The following is a 23,611-nucleotide window of genomic DNA, read 5'->3' on the forward strand; positions in this document are numbered from 1 at the left end:
CTCTAATTCTCTATTCCATCTAAATCAGGAGAAGTCATGGAGGTGCTAGGCAGGTGTTTGGAGGCAGTGGGCCTGGATGTGGGCCAAGAAATTGAAACTGAACCCTGTAAAGGCAAAGGTGTTTTGTGTTCTAAGTCCTCAAGTCCAAGAGGTGTGAAGATGGCTTGTACCATGGAAGGAGCAGGTTCATAGCTTGGAGGTGCTCCTGGATCCAGCATTGTCACTGGAGACCAAGTGGCCTCATTGGTTAGAAGTGTATATTTCTAGTTCTGGCTGACTTGCCAGCTTTGCTCCTTATGGCCAGAAATGACTTTGCCAGCAGCTTTCAGATTGGATAATGGCAATGCTGCTCTTGAAGATGACTCAGAAACTTCAACTGGTCCAATATGCAGCGGCCAGATTACTGTCTGGGAAAGCCTTTGGGACTCCTATAACCCCTGTTTTGAAACTGCTATACTAGGCCCCCATCAGGTGTTAAGACCAGTAGAGGGGGCCCTCTTTGTAGTTCTACAGCTCCCAGAAGCTCAAGGGGTGGCAGCCCAGGACATGGCATTCTCCATGGCAGCCCAAGCTGTGGAATTCCCTCTCTACAGAGGTGCATCTGACACCTTCACTCTACATCTTTCAGTGAATGCTTTACCCTGACCTTTGACACCTGAGACATGTGTTTTCAAGACCCAATCAATTCCTGTTTCTGCCATTTCTTTTAAATGGCTTTAGTTCTGAATTTTAAATCGTTATAATAACCCATCCTGCAACCTTCTGATGAAGGAGGGTAATAAATAAATGTAATAACAAGAACACTGTGCATTAGTTATTTTAGGAGATTCTTGATTTGTGTTTTTTTGCTCATTTTTCTACAAATCTGAAACAGGTTTATTTTATTTTATGTATTTTTCATAATACATTGCTTATTTGGTTTTGGTTTTCAACAGGGTAACAGTGGCCTAGTTTTCCAAGGAGAAAAAGGAGCAAAGGCAAGTTCAGTTTATTTTGGCTTTGCCGTGTGATGATATTTGGAAATGTGCTTAGGCATCCTGCTAATGGCTATCCCAGCCATTTAATCCCCAGTTAGGAACCTCATTTGATTCATCAAACAAAAGGAGTTACTCAGGAGCAAATGTGTCAACAACCCTAACCATTTCCAGTGGTTGGTCTTGAAGCCCTAGAGAGCTACTGCGAGTCAGATCAAATACTACTGGAATCAGGGGTGGAGGAAGGGGTGTGTGGTGGGTGCAGGCCGTCCCTGGTGTCACCACTGAGAGGGGTGACAAAATGCCAGGCGGCACTCACCGCAGTGCCTACAGCACGCCCGAGCCACACATCTCTCCTGGGAGAGGCGCGGTGGCTTGGGCGCGCACAGGCTCCGTGCTGCCCAAAAGGTCCACCTGCTGCTTTCCCCCCAGCTGTAGGGCGGCTGAGTGGGAGGAGGCAGGCAGACTCCGGAGGCCCTATGGTGCACCCCGCCCCTATGACCTTCCAAGGAAAACCCAAATTGCCATTTATTCCAATTGAGTGCTAAAGGGCGGATGGAATTCCCCAGGGGGAAAGCAATCGGACCAGAGGAAATATGGATAAGCCCTGAGTCAGAGTAGCGATCCATTCAACTCAGGCCCCACTATACATTTCAAACAGTTTCCCTCAATGTCTCTTCCAAAACTTTTAATTCAAGCTTAATTTGACTGAAATTTGGTTTGTATAGCAGCTGTTCTGGAGAGACGGACCCCATTGCTATCTTTTCCCCTGAATATGATGAATAGAAAGTCAGATCCAAAGTTGTACTCCACTGAATCCTCTTTCCTTGATGAAGCAGCCTTAAGAATACAGGGAAGGGCTGTTGCTGAGTGACAGAGCAGCTGCTTTTAATGAAGAAGGTCTTAATTTCAGTCCCCGGGCATCTGCAGGTCAGGGTTGGGGAAAGGCCCTCTGCCTGATACCTTGGGCAGCTGCTGCCAGTCATTGTAGAAATACTGAGCTAGAGGGATCAAGGACCTGACTCATTATAAGGCAACTTCCTAGGTTTGGTCAGCTGGGTTGAGCCAAGGGTTGAGTCTAGCCCAGCACCCTCTTTCAGTGGCCAACCAAATGCCTGTTGGGTGCAGAAGCTTTCCTTTGCTATCTTTCCCAGCAACTTGCAATTCAGGCTGCTATCCTGTACCCACGGGGCTCTTTACCAAACCAAATTTCAGGTGGACTTTTCTCACCTAGAATATCTACCAGTGTTCATAACCAGCAACACCCACTCAGCCCCTTCTAAGTTCCCCTTGCACTCAGCATGTCTTTTGACAACTGATTTGTGATTCCAGCTTCTGGGATTTCCAAGCTTTTTTCCCTTTTGGCTTTAAAACCCCTTGAATGTGCTTTACCCATGCAAGGCATACATTCTAAATGGCCTCATGCCTCATGCATAATCTTTTCCCCCAATAGGGAGATGTTGGGCTTCCAGGGCCCGCTGGTCCTCCACCTTCTACAGGGATCCAGGAATTCATGGGATTCCCCAAAGGACAGCAAGGAGCTAAGGTTTGTCTTTAACTTTGGAATCTCCCATCCCATGTTTAGTGTGAAATTGGGAGAACCCACTGAATTAATCTTTTGGTAGATTGGTTCTCTGGCTTGGCCAGATGATGTTGATGCTTTGAGTTGTGGCAGAAGTCAGACCAAGCCAAGCCTGAAGGTTTTGGTATAGGAATTCTAAGGTCTCAAATATAGAATAAATGTTCATAATTGTACAAGGCAAACACACAAACATAAGTATAGTGTCTGAAATAGTAAGGAGAGCAATCCTGAAGCCATTTTGACTCTCCCAAATGGACCCCCAATATTTCTCTGCATGGAGAAAGGAAATGAGAAAAGCTTTCCAATTGTCTTGCACCTCCCTTCAAATACAGTCTGGCAAGTATCTGTTAAGCTGAGCAAACTATCAATATGTGTAAGAGATTCAGGAACTAAAGTATTTACCATCTCAAAGGAACAGCCAGGCTACCCAGAAAATACAATCAAGTAAGGCATTATCAGGTATCCTGTCAGACAGGAAAGAAGCAACACTCTCAAATTTCTGCTGGAGACCGCCTCCTTCTTTGATGTATGTATGATGTTTTGGGGGCCTAGTCTTGGGCTACAGGGTAGACAGTTTCAAAAGTCTTTATAGGATCTTGCACACCATTGTTCTGGGTCTCTCCAACCTCCTTGCAAGGAGGGGAGAGAACTCTTTTGCAACAGAAAATTTAAGACCTGCCTTGTGCATGCATTAATCAAGATGCAAACTCAGAAGAGATGGTCTATTTACCTTTTTCCACCTCTTGGTTCTTTATTGAACTGATGCACTGAGAAATCCTTGATTCAGCACTATTTCGGCACACTGTCTTGTGATAACTGGCAGGAATTTGCTTAGAGGTTAGAAGCATCCTTTTGACCTTTTGTTCCCCAGGGAAAAAGCCAAGATAACAATGTGTCTCATGCCCCTAAGGTGATTAAAAATATTTATCAGCCTACTTTGAAATTAGTTATTCAAGGAGGGCAGAGACAATTGAGGCCAGTTATTGCGGATGCTCGATATTTATTCAACTCTGTGAATGATTAACTCACTTGGTCTGATTTCCAGAAGCCTTGATCAATGATTTCCAACACTGTTTTCCCACCACCACCAAGGTGACCTAAGCATTTTGGAACATTTTTTTCTGGTTGTTTGCTTGTTGCTGAGAACTTAAGCTTTCCCAGAAGAGGAAGCAGTCAAAAGCCTTCCCAAGGTTTTAATCATTAGTTTGGGAGCATTGACATACCACATGCTTCTATACAGAAACCCTCTGAATCGTGAAACTACAGTAACCCAGGTGGAAAATGTAATCTCTTAAGGAAGCAAATAAGGGCAGACAAATAGCAGCTTTTGGTTTTTATGATGCATGTTTTGCCAGTCATTATATTTTCAAGATGGGTTCATGTGTATTTGCTAAAACACAAGATGAAGTGACTGAGTATTTTTACAGATTATCTGGGATTAAATTGGGCCGTCTCAGCTGATTTGGTTAGGCAAGATGGGGCTAGTTTTTTAGTTAATGCTAAACCAGAACTAAATGTTATGGGCGCAAATCTAGGTTATCCTCGGGTTCATGTACTCCTTCCTTTTCCAGTGCCACAAGCAAGGAGTTTGGAACTTTTGCTTCCATTTTAGATTAATTACTGCTTGCCTGTCATCCACACCCACCAAACTGCTCTTAATGTTAGCAAGCCAACTTCAAAAGATAGTTTAAAATGCTGACTTGTTACAACAAACCATAAGATTAAACACAGTTTAGGGCAGTGTTTCCCAAACTTGGGTCTCCAGGCTGTTTCTGAACTACAACTCCTATCATCCCTGGCTAGCAGGACCAGTGGTCAGGGGATGATGGGAATTGTTGTCCAAAAACAGCTGGAGACCCAAGTTTGGGAAACATTGGATTAGGGTTTGACTGTTCTAAAATGGTTCCCATTCCCTTGGAATTGCCAGTATTTTCTATAAATCCTCTTGTGTCTTTTTTCAGGGTGTTCCTGGTCCTGAAGGCTTTCCTGGTCCTCCTGGGTTTCCTGGTCCTCCAGTAAGTTTGTTTATGCCATGGCACAAGAGTTTGCTATGTTTCCACTCCTCTAGTTCTTTTAATACAAAGGGCTTATAAAGAAGGCATAAAGCCATTGGGGAGGGGGTTGATCTGCGTTTATCCAGACGTTGTTGGACTCCCAACTCCCATCAGCCACAGCTGGCATGGCTTCTATTCATGAATGGTGTGAGTTGCAGTCCAACAACATTTGGAGGTTTCAGATGTTTTATACAGTGGTATAAAATAAGTGAGGTGCAAGAGCCACTTCCCTACATTATCTCTTTGAAGTACTTTGAAGTGCATCTACATGGTGCAATCTCCTGTTGCTGCTCTCCAGCAGCTGAGCACTGACTTTCCAGTCTTCCCTTTCTCCCCACTTTCTTGGGTGGCCATGATCAAGTTCCACAGACATTAAAATTTAGTAAATCTGATTCCATATAATCTATAAGGACTAAATATTTTAGGAAATTTTACAACCGCTTTATAGTCCAGTATAAATATTTTAGGAAAATTTACAGCCTCTTTAACGGTCTAAGGAATACTAAGGAATAAATATTTTAGGAAAGTTTTGAAGCATGAGATAAATTATCTGAATTGCATCAGTGTTATGAACTTTCCTACTTACTATCCCCAAGGACAAATGTTCTTTTTGGCTTCTTGGGTTTGTGGTAGTAAACATGATCTATGTTTTGTTGAAGAAGGGAAATGCTCTTTTTTCACACATCCCATTTTTCAGACCAAAGAGTCATGCAGAATGCATGTGGGCATTCCATATGTTCAAGAGCTCTTCCCTTTGCTTGTATGAGCCACAGATAATGCCAGATATATGCATGGGACCCTTGCTGCATACTGTGATGCGGTTGTATGCTCAGCTGTGCTCCTGAATCATTAGGTAATGGAGCAGGAAGTCAATGATTTGCAAGGGTTTTGTATGACCAAGTTACCTGAGCCATAGCAGCACTGGTGAGAGAGGACAGCTGAAAGCTTTTCACCCTTTCTTGAAAAACTATAAGTCACAGCCATCCAGTGAAGTGGGATGTTGGAAGATTCATTAGAGAACAAAAAAAGAGAGTAATTCTTCACACAGTGCAAACAACGGAATTCATTCCCACAAGAGGTACTGATGGCCACCAATTTGGATGGCTTTAAAAGAGTGTTAGACAAATAGAGGAAAAGGCTGTCAATGGCTACTAGACATCATGGGTACAGTTTGTTCTGCCTTTGTGTTGGAAGAAGTATGCCTTGCTAATACCAGTTGCTGGTAATCACAAGTGGGGAAAGGGCTCTTGCACTCAGATAAGATATATGGGAGGTAGAGCTTCCTGTATTGCTTAACTCCCTTGCTGTACAGCAGAGGAAGACAACATGATGCCTCCCAGATGTTGTTGGACTACAGCATCCATCTGCCTCAACCAGCATGGCCAATGGTCAGAAATATGGGAGTTGTACAGTGCAGCAACATCTGGAGGGCATCCTGTTGGCTACTCCTGTTCTACATGTAATAGTTTTATGGTTATGCCTAAGAATATCCTCTCTCCTTCCCACCTGCATCCCTTACCATTTCAGCTCCCTGCCACTGGAGAGCCCTTTCATCTATTATTATTATTTCATCTGTTGTTATTATCTGTCGTAATTACAGAGGCAGAGGAATCCTAACCCTGCTGATGAACAGCAGGGCAGAATGGAGCAGTGTCCAGGGAGGAAATTGAGAAGGAGATTTTCTTCTCTTTATCTCTTTGCCAGCTTCCCAACTGAGTAAAGCTGAGACCTCCATCACTGTAAAGCCCTCCTCTCCACCAGCAGAGACTATACGCCAACCCAAGCCAATAGCATGGAGTGGGATGGAGTTCCACTCTTAGGGTCCTGTGATACATATTTTTGTGTTTGCTTTTGGTGGTCTACTCCTCTTCCCTTCCCTCCCTGAAGTGCCTTATTGTTACCTTTTGGTTTTCCATTTTTTTGTATTTGGGCATGAAGAAATCCCAAGCCTGTTTGCTAAGCTACATGAAGCCTCCATTCAGGTTAGGAGGGAGAAGCCAGTGCTGTAGCTGGCTGATATTCTGTGAGGCTCTTTACCTAATATGAGGTGAACTGTGTAAGGTTCACACATATGCTGAGCATTACTCTAGCCCTCTTCAATGTACAGAATTGTGACATTGACTTTTGAGTTTGTTCAAACACAGTTTCCAGTTATATCTAAATAGGGAAACTGGTTTAATCTCTGCCTGCAAATCAGGGTATCTACAGGTATGAACTACAGATTTGAACTACAGATATGAAACCAAATTGTTTCTATCTGTAACTTCAATGAGAATACCTGTGCCCCATTGTTTCTCACATGGAGATCATTTGCTTTCTATATCTTGGGCTTGCATTGTGTTTTTGGTTTGCATGCTGAGGTGTGGATTAATCCAAGCATCTTTGGCCATTTCTCCCCCTTTCAGGGCATTAGGTTTTTCGGAGAAAAGGGAGAAAAGGGTGTACCTGGTTTGCCAGGGCCAAGGGTAAGTAATTTCACAAAATCCATCCTTTGCTGTTATGGAAGGTATCTTTGTGGGGGTGGAAGAGTGGGGTCCTGACTAGGCTATCTTTGGTTCCACGCAACTCCTGCTTTCATTCCCCACCCCCTAGCAGCAGTGTTGTCCCAGCTGCCAACTTGTGACCTGCCTTGGCAGCAGTACTATAACAGCTGGATAATCCTTCCCACAAGTGAGATTGGGAGTTTAGCAGCAGCAGTGCCATCTTGGAGACCAAGTGGGAAGGAGGAGCATACCGAGTGTGTGAGCCCTTGACAAAGCTATGGAAAGGGCCATGAATAAATGGTAGTTCACATGCTTTGCAAAAGGTTCCACCCCTGGCATCTGCACATAGTGCTGGGAGTGACAGCAGCCTGAAACCTTAGAGAGCTGCTGCCAGTCAGTGTTGGCAGTGTTGGTCTAATGGGCCAATGGTTTGGCTCTGAGGCAGCTTCCTGTGCATCTGTGTTCCTAAATGCCTCTACTACGCTAGGTGTTCATGCCAGGCCTGGTGCTTAGGGTTAGTTTGCAGTGTGTTCACCATTAGTCATGTCTTTTATTGCTTGGTTAGACGTATATTTTAATACTTACTTGATTTCATATGTTTTTAAGCATTTTAGGCTGCAACCTGAGCTCCACTTAATGCCAGGCTGCAAGGGATTCAGACTGAGCAGTGGTAGGGCTGCGTAGTATATCAATATATTGTCCAAAACCAGTTTGAAGTTCATATTGTGATATCGGTTTCATAATTTTTGACCTGGCAATGTATTGTGAATCATGACATGTGTGTGTGTGTGTACGTGTGTGCACGTGTGTGCACACTATGAAAATATCACAACGTAGAGGAAACCATGAAGCCAGCCAATGCCTCTACATAGCTCTATCCTTATTTCAGACATCGTGATATAGCAGTATATTGCATTGTGTAGCTGGTGATATACCACGATGTTGAAAACCAGGTATCGCCCAACCCTAAACAGTGGTATCCTTTTGTTCTCTTCTGATTAAGAGGGCCTCTCAACTGCTGCTGATCACAAGGGCAGATGGGAAGCCAGCTAGTGGTGTCCTTGCCAGTGGAGCCTGATGGAACGCTCTCCCCTGGGGTGGAGGGAGATGAGTTGGCATGCAGTTCACTGCATCCTGAGCTGGCCTCACAATCTGTGCTTGCCACCATTGGGCCTTGTTTGAAGGTGGCCCGGGGATCAGGCCCAATCTGCCTGCCCAACCCCCTGCAACCACAAACTTTCAGGTACTGCTGCTGTGGGCGTCTGGGCTTCAGATTCAGGGGTGGCGCCATTGCTCTACAGAGCCCCGGTGGTTGCCGCGGGGAGCCAAACAATTCCATTTAGATAAAGAATAAAATGTCCAGTTGACCTGACTTATAACGCCAGCAGCAACTCACTCCATGTGTGTATTTTCCTTAAGAGTTAAAATAAATAAATAAATTCTGAAACAATACAAACATGCTCCCTTACGCTCCCTAAATAAAGCCTTTGGCTTGGATCCTAAGAAAAGTTAACTTTAGGAAGTTCAAGGAAGGACAGTTTCCTTCCCCCCTGCAGCTACTTCTGACCCCTGAAAAACCTCATCAGGAGGTCAGGGGCCCTTCTTGAAGAAGCCAGGAGGGAGGAATTGATGGGAATCTCCTCTCTCAGTTAGCTTTTCTTAGGATTCAAACCTAGTTGTGGATTATTCCTTCCCCAACCCTACCCAAGGAAGCTGCTCTTTCTTCATGGTCCATGTGTTAACCTAGACATAGTCGAAATGTAATCAATACCATAATTTCTACAGTTCTGTGAGTGGTTTTGTAAGTCTTGAACAGTTTCAATTCATTATTTTGTAGGACGGCAAGTGGGGGAGGGGGGTAATTCTCCTTTGGCCACCAAGAGTCATGTCCTGCCAGCAAATACCAAAAACACCACCTAAACTTGAGTGTGGCACAGGAACTTTATGTAGCTAGCCACTGGTGTGAATACATGCAGGTCACGCTATCTGAACACAGTGCATTTTCAGGAAATGGCTTGCTAGGTGAGTGTTCACGTAACGAGTCAACAATTTCCATTAATCCCTACGGGGAAATTTCTAATGTGTTCCCGACTACTGAATTTTGATCTCAAAATCATGAGAAAGCCCAGGAAAACCCTCTGAACCCTTACAAAAGGCAAACAAGGAAGGAAAAAAATGCTCTCTTATTGTTTGATCTCTTCCCCTTCCTCCTCACTCCCACCATGATTTCCGGCAAAATGGCTGCCACATGGACCAGCAAAAAAGAAAAGAAAGAAAGAAAAAAGGAAGGCTTATTTAAGGCTGCTTATTTGTTTATAGTACTGCACACAGATCTGGCATCTGCGGTATGCATAGTGAGGTTTGGACACAAAGTCTTCATGTTTGGATAAGTGATTTTTTTGTATAATGAGCATTTGGATAATGGGATCTCCATGTAATAGTAAAAGTCAAACCAGAGTCAGGCAGTCTCTTGAGGCCTGCAGAAATATTCAATACTAACTTTTGCCATCTTTCTTTTTAGGGAGATATGGGATTGAAGGGATTTGATGGAGGCCTAGGGAGACCGGTAGGTAGTGACTTCAAATCCCACCATGTGCCACTGGCAAAATGGTCCTTTTTTGGTGGTGGCCCCAAAGCTGTGGAATCAGCTTCCAAGTTCTATGCAGCACATCCCAGGACTTTGTGCCTTTAAGCAGGCAATGAAGACCTTCCTTTGAAGGCGGTTTTTTGGCTGTTGGGAATGATTTGGCCTGGATTTCCTGCTTCAAGTATGAGTTGAACTAGAAAACCTCAAGGAGCACACCACCACCAATCCTATGATTCTATGTTGTCTTTATGGTCAGCTCATTGAGTCAACCTGTGGTTGTTGTAATGTCCTTTTGGAATGTTACTGTTGTATTTGCACTTTTAATTACAAAAATAATATAAAAAATAGTAAGTCACTCCGAGAATAATAGTTAGAAAGCAAGCTATAAATTTCCAAATAAATACATAATGAATGCATTTCTTTCCAAATGTGAATGTTGTTTCTCAAAGCTGCTTACAATCCAAGCACCTAATATATTAATGGTGGCAATGAAGGAGGCTTCTTTTTTCTGCCCCCTGTATCCTCCTCTTCAGTACTGTGTTGTTCTTGTGCATAAGCTAAGAGCTACAAGCTGCTGTTCTGCATGCCGCCATAGAAGTGGGTAGAAATGATCACAGTTTTCATTAATAATAATATATAATAATAAATAATTTTCGTGCAGGGTTTATCAGGTGAACCAGGATTTCCTGGACGGGATGGATCACCAGGAGGAAAGGTAATTTCCTGAACGGAAACAAGAACCACAAGTGCTGATGTTTAAGATATATGGAGCAAACAAAAGCATTTGAGCATCTAATACAGTAAGCCTGCAACTTACGCACATCTAACTTGTGCACATTCAGCTTTATATGCTTAGCTTTTATTATTTATTTATTTATTTATTTATTTTTTAAGGAAAGCAGGTGGGCATCTGGGAAAAAGGATTTTGGTAGTCCCACCTACCATTGACTGTATTTTTGACTGTATGAGATTTTGGCTTTAGGCATGATCCCGGAATGTGAACCCTGTGTAAGTTGCATGCTTACTGTATACTTATAACAACAAATGCAGTTCTCTGTCAATCTATATGCAGCTAAAATGGCACCATCCATGCCCTAGGGGAGGTGAAGGTATCAGCATTGGGGCATGGAGGAGGGACCAGGTTTTGAGAAATCCCCCCACAAAAAAAGTTTTCAACCCACCTTCCAGGATAGAAACACAGTGAAATAAGGGTTGAGTGGCTCCAGAAACTGGGGACAGTGGGATGGAATGGAGTATCCTGAAAAGGGGTGCCACTAGCTGGCTGTAACATTGAATAGGAGCACTCCGTGCTGTAACTTCTTGTTGTCAGGTCTAACTTGCGTAGGTCTGTGTTGATTTACAATCCAGCTCACAAAACAAATCTCAAATGCCAGAACAGCCATTGCAAGAAGAAACAGAATCCGTTTCAAAGAATTGTATTTGTAATTCTGCTATTGGCAACTGTAATCATGTTGCATGTATGACATGCACGCATACACACATTTCATGTATACATATATATTGCGATTCATTTTCAGGGCGACTTTGGGGATGTTGGTCCACCAGGTCCTACAGTTACTGTTGATGGAGAAGGTGCCGTGGTCTCGGGTGCGTTTTTCTTCTTCATTCTCTTGCAAAGGTTTTGATATATGATACACCTGCATCTTGCACCCATCTAACTTGAGAACTTTCAACTATGTGAGATTTCAACTATGTGCAGTGGGGATGCTGTTGTGAGAACTTGTGGGAAGCCAGATTGTCCCCGTGAGATCTCATGAGACCATCCCTACCGGTCCCAGAGCTGGCACGCTGAGCAGGCCTTGCCCAAGAAGCAAGGCTGAGTGTTTAATTGCTATTTTCCTGCTGGATAGCCCCAAGTGGACCTGGCACAGGAAAAGCTTTTAAACTCTGTACTTTCCTTTCCGGGCAAGGCCTGCTCAGTGTGCCAGCTCTAGTATCTCCCTCCTTGTGGAAGGCAGGCTAGCTAGCTGCCAGGCAGGGCAAAGCATAGCACAATTTTGACTAAACATAGGGTTGCCAGGTTTCAAAAAGTAAAAAGCAGGGCACCCCAAAAGATGGGGTACACAGCCACTGACACAGACATACAACTTTTCATCAATGGTCCTCTGATGAGGCTAGATCACATGTTACAGTTCATTTTATACAGCAGTTAAACAGTTTGCACATTATAAAGCCCACTCATGTGTCTTCAGAACATTTTTTTAATTAGTTTTTATTGAGAGGTTTTGTGTTACAAAGCAAACAGATAAACAACAGCTCAAAGGGAATCGAAAAGGGAAGCAGCACAGTGCTCACATGAAAGCCTCGAGTCAAAGACTTGGGAAATGTGTCTGTCAGAAATCGAACCTTTTATTATTGAGCCCCGCCATGGAGTTTCCAAGGGCTAAATGTGAGCTAAAGATGCAATCTGTGATCAAATGTGCTGGTGTCTTTAGCTCCATCCATCCTAACTTCAAATGAGTGAAGATTCCCCGCCCCCCTTCAGACTTCCTCACTCATTGTGAGTGAAGTCAATATATACAGAAATGTTAGGTAGGGATGGTGCTAGCATTTATTATTTATGATGATCAAAAAAATTATATTCCGCTTGCTCAGAGGGGGAGAATGGGAAATTGGGAATTGTTTGCATGCATTTTTTTAAAGGAAAAGAAAGTTGATTTAAAAGGCAAAGTACCAAAAAGAATGGAGTAAATTTATGGTTTATATAAGTGAGAGGTGTAGAAATTTGAAGACGTTAGCAGGACTGAAATAAATCTTATGTCATGGTTTAGTCTCTTATTAATGAAAGTGTGAATTAAAGATTGGAATAAGAAAACCTGCGGAAGGGAAGGAGGGAAGTCAATGGCTCTACAGAGCATAAAGTAGGATACATGTAAAAAGACTTGATGTTTTTGGTTTGTTGGTGTTGGTGTATTTAAAATGAAAACTTAATAAAAAGCATTTTTTAAAAAAAGATTTAAAAGGCAACAACATCACTTAGTGTTGTGGTCTTGGCCATGATGAGTGAACATGGTGATTTTGGTGATATGAATGCAAGATAGGTCTGAAGTCTTTTCCTGTTCCTTTTGTTTAATGCCAGGACCTCCTGGAGAGCCTGGGACACGCGGAACCCCCGGCGCTAGAGGGGACCAAGGGTTCGATGGTTTACCAGGCCTTCCTGGCCAAGCAGGGTTTCCTGCACTTACTCCAGGTAATCCAGTTGAGGATCCTTGCCTTAAGGTGCAGAATTCAAGTGGTATCTGGACTCTTTGCTTCCTCTTCTTTTAACTGAATAATCTGCATGGTAGCTCAAGGGAACAGAGTGGCTCCCCTGTGAATAAAGTTTGCAGAGTTTGGGACTTTTTAGTTTAGAAAGAAGGCGAGAAAGAGGGGATGTGATAGAAGTTTATAAAATTATGCTTGGTGTGGAGAAAGAAAAGTTTTCTCCCTCTCAACACCAGAAATCGTGGACATACAATGAAGCTGAATAATGGAAGATTGAGAACAGATAAAAGAAATGACTTCTTCATTCAGCACATAGTTAAACTATGGAACTCAGTCCCACAGGAGGCAGCAATGGCCACCAACCTGGATGACGTTGGAAGAAGATTAGACAAATTCATGTTCACTTCTTTGTTCTGTATAGTTTAACTGCTCACAATCATAGACGAGCATTTTAAGAAATTTGCATTATGCATTGTTTTAGATTTGACTTTCTTTTTTAAAAAAATAAATGTTTATTGAAGTTTTACAAATCAAAAAATTCATCATTTCAGATATAACATTACCATAAATGAGGCTCACATAAAAGACAGAAAAACAAAAATATATAGAAAAAAAAAGAAAAACAGAAAAAGAGAAAAAAAGAAAAATCCACTTTCTTACATTTACAAAATTCCATACCCCTCTGTCTTGACCTCCTCACATCCCCCTTTTTTGTGTTCCTCTTTGTTCCAATCAAAATCAGCAAATTCAAACCCTTATTTAAACCATACTTAAATTTATATTCTTCAAATTATTATGTCCCAATTTTTCGTTTTAACCCATTCCTCATCTTATATACTATGACATAATATTATTCTGTTCATAACCCCTTCTCCTTTTTAACATTCTTCTTTTCATTCACATTTAACCAGATCCCACAAACCCTGTTACCTTCACTTCCCACATCATATTAACATTCAAACATTTTACAGTATTTTTGTAAATAGTCCTTAAACTTTTTCCAGTCCTGTTCCATCAGTTCTTCTCCCTGGTCACGGATTCTGCCAGTCATTTCAGCCATCTCCATGTAGTCAATCACTTGCGTCTGCCATTCCTCCACGGTGGGTAGATCTTGTGTCTTCCAATACTTGGCAAGGAGTATTCTTGCTGCTGTTGTTGCATACATAAAAAATGTTCTATCTTTTTTTGGCACCCGTTGGCCAACTATGCCCAAAAGGAAGGCCTCTGGTTTCTTAGGAAAGGTAAATTTAAATACCTTCTTCAGTTCATTATATATCGTTTCCCAGTAAGCCTTAACCCTTGGGCACGTCCACCAAAGGTGAAAGAATGTTCCCTCAGCTTCTTTACATTTCCAACACTTGTTGTCAGGCAGGTGATAAATTTTTGCAAGCTTGACTGGGGTCATGTACCACCTGTAAATCATTTTCATAATATTCTCCTTTAAGGCTATGCATGCCGTAAACTTCATACCGGTGGTCCACAACTGCTCCCAGTCAGCAAACATAATGTTATGACCTATGTCCTGCGCCCATTTAATCATCGCTGATTTGACCGTTTCATCCTGTGTATTCCATTTTAACAGCAAGTTATACATCCTTGACAAAATCTTAGTTTTTGGTTCTAACAATTCTGTTTCCAATTTTGATTTCTCCACCTGGAAGCCAATTTTTTTGTCCAGATTATAGGCCTCTCTTATTTGATAATAATGAAGCCAATCTCGCACTTTGTCTTTTAATTTCTCAAAACTCTGCAGTTTCAATCTGTCACCTTCTTGCTCCAAAATTTCCCAATATTTTGGCCATTTGGCCTCCATATTGAGCTTTTTCTGAGACTTAGCTTCCATAGGTGACAACCACCTCGGGGTTTTACTTTCCAGCAAATCTTTATATCTTGTCCAGACATTAAACAGAGCTTTCCTGACAATATGGTTTTTAAATGCCTTATGTGCTTTAACCTTGTCGTACCACAAGTATGCATGCCACCCAAAAACATTATTGAAACCTTCTAAATCCAAAATATCTGTGTTCTCAAGAAGCAGCCAGTCTTTTAACCAGCAAAATGCTGCTGATTCATAGTACAGTTTGAGGTCTGGCAGGGCAAATCCACCTCTTTCTTTTACATCAGTTAAAATTTTAAACTTTATTCTAGGTTTCTTGCCCTGCCAGACAAATCTAGAGATGTCTCTCTGCCACTTCTTGAAACAGTCCATCTTGTCCAAAATTTGCAAGGATTGGAACAGAAATAACATTTTTGGCAAAACATTCATCTTTATAGCTGCAATTCGACCCAACAAGGAAAGCTTCAAATTAACCAAATTTCTAAATCTTTTTTAACTTCTGACCAGCATTTCTCATAATTATCTTTAAATAAGTTCAAATTTTTCGCAGTCATATTAATCCCTAGGTATTTCACTTTCTTAACCACAGTTAAACCTGTTTCATTCTGAAACCTGTCCTTTTCTATTGGAGTTAAATTCTTCTCTAATACTTTAGTTTTTGACTTATTTAATCTAAATCCTGCCACATGACCAAATTCTTTAATCAATTCCAAAGCTCTTTTCATACTAGATTCCGGCTCCTGTACAGTCAAAACCAAATCATCTGCAAAGGCTTTCAATTTATATTGTTTGGCTCCGACCTGTATTCCTTTAATAGACCGGTCCCTTCTGATCATGTTCAGCAGCACCTCCAGGACCGAAATAAATAATAATGGAGAGATAGGGCAACCCTGACGTGTTCCTTTTTCTATCATAAAATCTTCAGTCACCACATTATTTACAATCAATTTTGCTTTTTGTTCTGAATAGATTGCTCCTATACCATTTTCGAACCCCTGTCCCACTCCCATCCCTTTAAGATTTTTCTTCATAAAGCTCCAAGAGATATTATCAAAGGCTTTCTCCGCATCAATAAAAACTAACACAGCTTTCGTATTAATATTCGTTTGCAACAACTCCAAAATGTCAATTATATTCCTTGTGTTATCAGATAAGTGTCTGCCTGGAAGAATTTTAGATTTGACTTTCAGGTGGTTTTATCTGTTCGCGTTTCATTTTGCTGTTAAGCAGCTTTGAGACATTTTCTTTTTGTATAAAGTGGCTGACAACTGGAATAAACAACAGCAACAATCTTTTTAATGAGTATTTATAAACTACAACTCATTTTTTTTAAAAAAATATTTATTGGGGTTGTACAATGAAACATAATAAGATATGGAGCCAGTGATCAACACTGAATCAAATGAAGTCTCTAAAACACTTTACGAAACAGGAAATGTTTTTGGCGTGCGGCAAAATATTTAAATTGAAGCGGCCTGTCTGATTTCAAGTGTTCTGTGGCACACCTGCTCCCATGCCGAAAAACTTCGTTTACATGGAAACAAAATGAATTTGTGATAACTGGGGGGGTGGGATAGTCAAGAGGGCTTCTGCAGGTGATTGCAGTGATCTGGACTCTGTAGAAAGGATGGTATAGCTCCCTTCTTTCTTCTTATATTCCTCTTCTTCCACTGTTAACTCCTCCCATTAACATTTCATCAGTGACAAAATACTGACCTACAGGGGGAATGCCCTCCCAGTGCAATAGAGGGAAGTTTCTTTCTCCTCCTCTTTTTTTTTTTGCAGCAATTAAAAGAATAAAGATAGATATTAATAAGCAGATAATTTTATAAAGTGTTAATGACTGGAAATGTGAAACAAATCTTGTCTGTCTTAGGTTCCCCGGGTCGTATGGGAATCCCAGGTGATCTGGGACCAAAAGGAGACATGGGAGACCCAGGCAGAGAAACAATTGGGTTGCCTGGTCCACCAGGCAGAGATGGAGAGCCAGGTTTGCCAGGTCCTCCTGGGTTACCTGGACCATCATGTAAGTACATTACAGTGCTCAGTTTTTGTACTGCATGGTGTAGTGGCTACAGAGTTGGACTAGGACCTGGGAGTCCAGGGTCCTAGTCCCTACTCAGCTGTGAAGCTCACTGGGTAACCTTGGGCCAGCCACTGTCTCTTAGCCTAACCTACCTCACAGTGTTGCTGAGAGCATAAAATGGGTGAGGGGTAGAACCACATACATCGTATTGAACTCCTTGAAGGAAAAAGTATCAGATAAATATAAATGAAATGAAATCATATTCAGCATAAATGTTCTCCCACTCCTCCCCATGCTGTGTAGAAAAAAGTGAAAATCCCACAGTGCTGGTGAAATGTTGCATATTCTGTCGTTCATGGCCTTGTGGTTTTCCACATTCTTCCACCCCACAAATTCATGGTGTTTTTATGTTTGTTTGTTTAAAAGTATTTCTAAACTGCTTAATATGTTTTTAAAAACCGAAGCCATATAAAAATAAACATACCAGAAATTCTTGAGACAACAGTCTCAAGAAACAATAATTTCCTAATCACATCTTCTAGTCCTGTGGGTCAAGGAAAGCCCATGCAAAAATATAAATATTTACAGGACGTCTGAAGCAACTGGTGGATGATGCGTCAAGTTTGGGAGGTGGAAGGGTATCTCATAGTGCAGGGGCAGTGTTCAAAAATACTTTTTTGGGAGTCATTGCCCTGTGATATGGCGAAGGGTACAGTTTGATCAGGGACGCAGGTGGCGCTGTGGGTAAAACCTCAGCGCCTAGGACTTGCCGATCGCATGGTCGGCGGTTCGAATCCCTGCGGCGGGGTGCGCTCCTGTCGTTCGGTCCCAGCGCCTGCCAACCTAGCAGTTCGAAAGCACCTCTGGGTGCAAGTAGATAAATAGGGACCGCTTAACAGCGGGAAGGTAAACGGCGTTCCGTGTGCTGCGCTGGCTCGCCAGATGCAGCTTGTCACGCTGGCCACGTGACCCGGAAGTGTCTGCGGACAGCGCTGGCTCCCGGCCTATAGAGTGAGATGAGTGCACAACCCTAGAGTCTGGCAAGACTGGCCCGTACAGGCAGGGGTACCTTTACCTTTTACCTTTACAGTTTGATCAGTTAAATTTCTACAGATTATCCCAAGTGATCTTACAGGTCTATGCAGGGACAGGCAATCTTTCAAGTAAGCTTGTTCTGAATTGTTTTATTCCAAATCTTCAGTTCCCATATTTACTCCGGGAGCGATCCTTGCTGGAGAACCAGGGGAGACAGGAACCCCAGGACAGAGAGGGCCACCAGGACTGTTCGGGGCAAAAGGCTACAAAGGTGAGCAGATTTTCCATGGCCCTTGTGCATTTTCACCCAGATGTCACCAAGAATTGAACATCGCATGGTCCTTTGTTCATGGAACATGGTGACTGCAGGTGGGGTGAGATGAAGAGGAACAATGCATTTAGGAAATTTGGAGGAAGAGGCATAGCTTTTTGGTAGAATGTGTGCTTTATATACAAATGCCCCAGGTTTAATCCTTGGTATCTCCAGGAAGGGCCTGGAAACACTTGTGTCTGAAACCCTGAAGAGCTGCTGCTGGTCATTGTAGACCAGAGGCTGTATCCATTCTCTGTCTGCTAGTACAAGGGGTCTTGCACTAGCAGGTGGGTGAGTTTTAGTGTTGCACAGCAGAAGACTCGACAGCAACAGCTGTGCTAGCGGAAGCTTTGTACAACAGCTTCTGCAATCTATGGTGCAACAAAGTTACTAACAACATGGAATTCTCTTGCACAACAGTGTCCCACTAGTGAAAAACATTTAATCAGTGGGACAAGAATATTGCTAAATGGCTTTAACTTATCACTATGTTGGATAGAGGCCCAGATATGGGAAAGCTGTGACCCTCCAGATATTTGCTAGACTAGAGCTCCCCTCATCCCTGGCCACTGATCATGTTGGCTAGGGCTGATGGGAACTGAAATCCAACAACTTTTGGAGGGCACTAGATTGGGGAAGGCTAGATGGACCAGTGGTATGACAGAATATCACTGTGAATTTGAAACAACATATTTGTGTGTGGTTTATAACTTCTGCAAACTTCTGGATCTTTGGAGAGTCCAAATGATAGCATTATATTGTCCCTTTAAATGCATCTCCAGAGAAGAGATGTGGCGCTTCGCGTGGAGAAGTTTTTATCACTGTCAACAGCTTTTCCCAGCCTTGCTAGGCAAAACTCCAACAGTGGGAGGAATTAGACAGGGACCCTTAAAAGTGCAAAGCAGGGTCGGTGTCAGAGAGCTTAAATGCCAATTAAGGTGAAAGAGGTGGGGCTTCATATGCATCAGGAAATGAAAATCATGGGGAAGTGGAAATAAGCCCTATTGAGCAAATATTGTCTTAATTCTACCATCATGCCAAACCATGGCTAGCAATACATAACCATTGTTTGGTTTGTTCTCTGCTGACCACAGTTTATTAATTCGCCAGCAAAGTAGAATCAGATGATATGGTTTGAAGTCAGTTTGCAAACCCAGGTTTGTGCTAATCATGGTTTGAAGTGATGTCTGAATTGATATAAAGTTATGGTATTCACACTCCATCCAAGAAGGATTTTCATTTAGGAATTGGTGTGTTGAACAGATGTGAAGACAAAAGCAGACAAGTAGCTCTATAAATCGTGGCTTGTTTGGTGGATGTTGAGAGGCTCTAGTCATGGTTTGAGTTCTAAACTGTGGTCACAGAACTGAACCATTGTTTCCCAGGTGAAGCTGGAGATTGTGCTTGTGATGGAGGGATCACACGAGCAGGCTTGAAAGGGGAGCCAGGTGCCCCTGGTCAGCCTGGAAGACCTGGTGAACCAGGCCCAAAAGGACCTTTGGGAGATCCAGGAGATGGTGCACAAGGGCCACCTGGTCAACCGGTAAGTAAATGTTCATCCCTAAACATTCTCCATGCTTCCCACCAAGTCCTTTGTTACAGTTTCCTAAGAAGAAGCATCTGTATATCTCTTTGTTTGCTAACTATTTTTTCATTTGTTTGCATCCCAGGGTTTCTTTGGTCAGCCTGGTCTTCCAGGCATCAAAGGAGAGAAAGGAGAACCGTATCTGTCCTCAGGCAGAGGCACCAAGGGAGATCCAGGGAATGTCGGCCCTAGAGGGCCTTCAGGCGAATCTGGAGATCCTGGTAGGGATGGCATACCTGGTTTGCCAGGTCGACCAGGCCCTCCAGTAAGTGTTTTTTCCATCTGCCTGGGCATTAGAGCCCGTTATTGTTACAACATGCTGTGTTTGTGATGTCAACAACATGCCATGCACCGTACAGAATGCAGAAGGGGTGAAGTCCCTGACAAGAAGGCTTTTCGAGGTTGGCAGAATCAACAGACCTGGGGAAAAAATCTGAAGTGGCTTGGTGGGGGAGTCTTGCATGGAGGAAAGTCTCTAAAGAGCCCATATTTCTGATTTTTGCAAGGGTAGCTACCAAAGCAATTGGATAGGCAATATGGTGATCAAATGCTGAACTGTTGTGGGCTGTAATTTTGACCACAGTTCATCTATATGTTGGTCTTAATGAGTTGTGGAAAAGGAAAATTCCTTGGTCTGAGTCATTCTCTTAGTCCAAGCTACCATGGAGGAACATCAGTGTAATATTCAGAAAGCCAGCATTCCTTCTAAAGTATCCTACAGGATAATGCGATCATCTTCATGGGTGATGGATGAGCTCTCAAAGATGTGGATAATATTGCTTGGAATAAACCAAACTACTTGCCAAAATAATTGGAAAATGGTTTTGCTGAATATGAGTTAATTTGAATTAATCTGGAATCCATTATACACCCCACTAAAGTTGTGACAGAGACCAATCCCTACCACAGTGCCCACCTTTAAGAACTTTCCACCCTTTTAACAGTGATTTTGCATGCTCCCTTCTTCCTTCCTTCCCTCCTTCCTACCCACCCACCCACCCACCCACCTGGCTGCTCCTGGCAACAGAAGAACATGGGGAAGTGGGGGTTTCTCACTCCTCTCTCTGGCAAAGCATCATGTGAGGTATAAGTAGACCTGGGAAGCAAAGTTTTCCCAAGAGCTACTGCAAACATCAGAGATCCATAAGACCACAAGGAAGATGAGAGTGTGGGGATTGGTTGGTTGTAAGGAAGGAGATGAATTATTCTCTAAAAACCAAGCCAGATAACAATTTGAGCGGTTGCGGCAGTGGAAGACAGGAGTGCCTGGCGTGCTCTGGTCCATGGGGTCACGAAGAGTCGGACACGACTAAACGACTAAACAACAAGTTTTCATCTTGTATTTAAATTATGAGCTGCAGTAAACTTTGATTTTTTGCAGGCAAGAAATCCAATCTTCTCTTACTTGGAGATTTTTTTAAATCTCTTTTTTTGTTTGTGTTTAGGGTGATGGTGGATTGGGCTTTCCAGGAGACAAAGGTTTTTCAGGGTTACCTGGTTTGAAGGGTCGGCGTGGAGAGAGTGGTCTTCCTGGAGTTGGTTTCCCAGGCCCAGCTGGACTTCCTGGGCCTCCAGGTGACCCAGGACTTGACGGATATCCAGGGCAACCTGGTCCACCAGGTGCTCCAGGTAAGTTATTTGGGGTTACTCTTTGAAACAGTAAACAAAGCCCATGTGACATTTATTGCTGAATGCCAACCAAATTTCTAACTTCTCACCTTACAAGCAGATTTTGTACATATATGGTGGAAATGATGGAAGGCTAGAAGTTATTTGAGGATGGTGACCTAGATGGCAAATGACATACTTGGGATAGGGTTGATAGAAGATTCATTGTTATGTCTTCTAAATAATGTAAACGATCATAGGATATAAAAAAAAGTTTTTAAAAAGTATATTCACAGATGCTACTTCGGCAAGGATCTCCTTTGCACACCTGGAAAAGATAGCTGTAAAGCAGGTGGGGAGCCTTTCGCCCTTCAGGTGTTGCCGGATTACAACTCCCATCATACCTGGACATTGGCCATTGCTAAGACTGATGGGAGATGTAGTTCAGCAACATATGGAGGGCCTAAAGTTCTCCACATCTGCTGTAAGCCCAAATAAGAAAGAAATAGGGAGCAAATGGCATTTGTTAAATGGTCAAGAATGTTACTGTATAGAGAAATGACAAAAAGAAAAATCAGATGAGTAGAAGTTAGTTGTGCAGTGTGTTTGTGTGTGTGCAAACTGCTTTGCAAACAATGGCAGGGCAAAAGAGTGTGGTAGGGAGCATAGCACAGAGGACAGTGTCACACGCCTCCTCACCATGGCCTGTAGAAAGAGGGCAAGTGTCAGAGGCCACTACTGCTCTCCCTTGGCAGCTGTGGGTCAGTGATTAGTACCAATGGGCCCTTGTAGGGTTCCAGGACTTTGGTCTTTTCCAAAAGGATGCTGAACCCTGATTCCAAGCCTAAGTGAGCCAAAATAGGTTTGAAAATGTTCCTGCTGTTGAGGAGCAGTTTCTATGTTCTTGTTTGAATCACTTTGGAAAGTAAAACGAAAAGATCCTCCCTATTCCTAGGTTCCAATGCCAGCTTTCCAGAACAATTTTAACAATGGCGATGTTTTCTTTCCTTTTCTTCTGCTGCTTTTGTTTTGTTTTTAATACAATTTCTAGCTTGTGCCTATTTTAACATTTTGTTTATGGAGAAATACATTTCATCTTGCAGCTTTTTTAAAAAAACTGTGTCAAGCAAAACAGGCTTTCGTAGATTTCTCTGCCCAAACCACACACACCACTCAAAAATATTACTTCCTATAATCACAAAGGTCTGAAGCTTTATGAATTTCCTCTCGACTTCATCGACTGCCTTTGTGGCCTGTTTGCAGTACCTGTGAATATAGGATAATTATGGTTCAAAGGAAATGACTCTTCGACTTGCGGGTTATTCTTTTGGCTTTATGTTTTTATTTTTCTCCTGCCTTTGTTTTTAACCTCTCCTCCTTTGCTTAACCGGTATAGGTGATTGCTGCTGCGGTGAGGAGGTTGGTAATGAAGTCTTAGACGCTCAGGGAGGTGAGAGTGAGGCCAGTCATGAGACTTGTGATGGGAGAATTTTCTTCCTTTCCACTGAGGCACACAGAGAAGCATGTTGCACAATATTTTGGGAGGGGGGCAGGGACACACTTGGTGGTTGCAGCAGGTTGATGGGGATACAGCCAATGGAGAGCTTGCTTTCATGTGCTTTTTCCCTGCCCCCAAATCACGTGTTCCCATGCTAACCCTCTGCTTCCTTGTGTCTAAGTGTTTCCACGTCTTTGCTTATTGCATGTGTTCCTCACAATGGCAATGGAACAAGTTGATATATATTTCTCTTTGGGGAAGGACTACAGCTTGATGCAGAGCACATGCTTTGTGAGCACGTTGGCATCTGTAGGGAGAGCTGTGAATGCCCCCCCTGTCTAAAATTTTGGAGAACTGCTGCCAGTCAGTGTACAAAGAACTAAGCAGCATGGAACAATAGTCAGACACTGCATAAGACAGCTCCTTATGTTTCTGTACTTTGAGGGGGGAGCCATATCTCCATGATAGAGTACATAGTTTCAGTGCTTTTTTTCTGGGGGTACTTAGGGGTAAACAGTACTGGTACGATCACCCGCCCCAAAAAATGTTAAAGTGTGGCAGTTACTGCAACAACTTCATGGTGAGTACTGGCACCTTAAAAAAAAGAAAGCACTGCATGTAGATGTTGAAGATCCAAGGTTCAATCTGCAATACCCCCTGCCTGCAATCACATTGTAGAATGAGCAGCATTCAGCTAGATAAACAAATGGTCACAACAGCTTCATGGGTTCCTCTGTACCTCAGCATAGGTCACACATTTTATTATTATTTCAATGGAGATTGAGGGGGACCTTGTGATTGTTT

The 23,611-nt window shown here is 42.7% G+C and overlaps 1 protein-coding gene across 3 annotated transcripts in view; it reads left to right on the plus strand.

Moving 5' to 3' along the window:
- The window catches only part of COL4A6 (collagen type IV alpha 6 chain), a 179,673-nt gene that overhangs the window by 121,939 nt on the left and 34,123 nt on the right, over positions 1-23,611 (plus strand). For 2 of the 3 annotated variants that reach the window (XM_053373885.1, XM_053373887.1), the window contains exons 12-25: positions 936-981; positions 2,432-2,520; positions 4,518-4,571; positions 7,016-7,075; positions 9,615-9,659; positions 10,342-10,395; positions 11,219-11,288; positions 12,781-12,891; positions 16,619-16,768; positions 17,970-18,074; positions 19,502-19,659; positions 19,787-19,966; positions 21,147-21,330; positions 22,706-22,759. In XM_053373885.1, the coding sequence (XP_053229860.1) occupies positions 936-981; positions 2,432-2,520; positions 4,518-4,571; positions 7,016-7,075; positions 9,615-9,659; positions 10,342-10,395; positions 11,219-11,288; positions 12,781-12,891; positions 16,619-16,768; positions 17,970-18,074; positions 19,502-19,659; positions 19,787-19,966; positions 21,147-21,330; positions 22,706-22,759 (1,360 nt within the window). The remainder of the gene's footprint in view (positions 1-935; positions 982-2,431; positions 2,521-4,517; positions 4,572-7,015; positions 7,076-9,614; positions 9,660-10,341; positions 10,396-11,218; positions 11,289-12,780; positions 12,892-16,618; positions 16,769-17,969; positions 18,075-19,501; positions 19,660-19,786; positions 19,967-21,146; positions 21,331-22,705; positions 22,760-23,611) is intronic. The other variant, XM_053373886.1, reaches the window with a different exon arrangement.

Source organism: Podarcis raffonei, chromosome Z (genome assembly GCF_027172205.1).
Source record: "Podarcis raffonei isolate rPodRaf1 chromosome Z, rPodRaf1.pri, whole genome shotgun sequence".
NCBI lineage: Eukaryota > Metazoa > Chordata > Lepidosauria > Squamata > Lacertidae > Podarcis > Podarcis raffonei.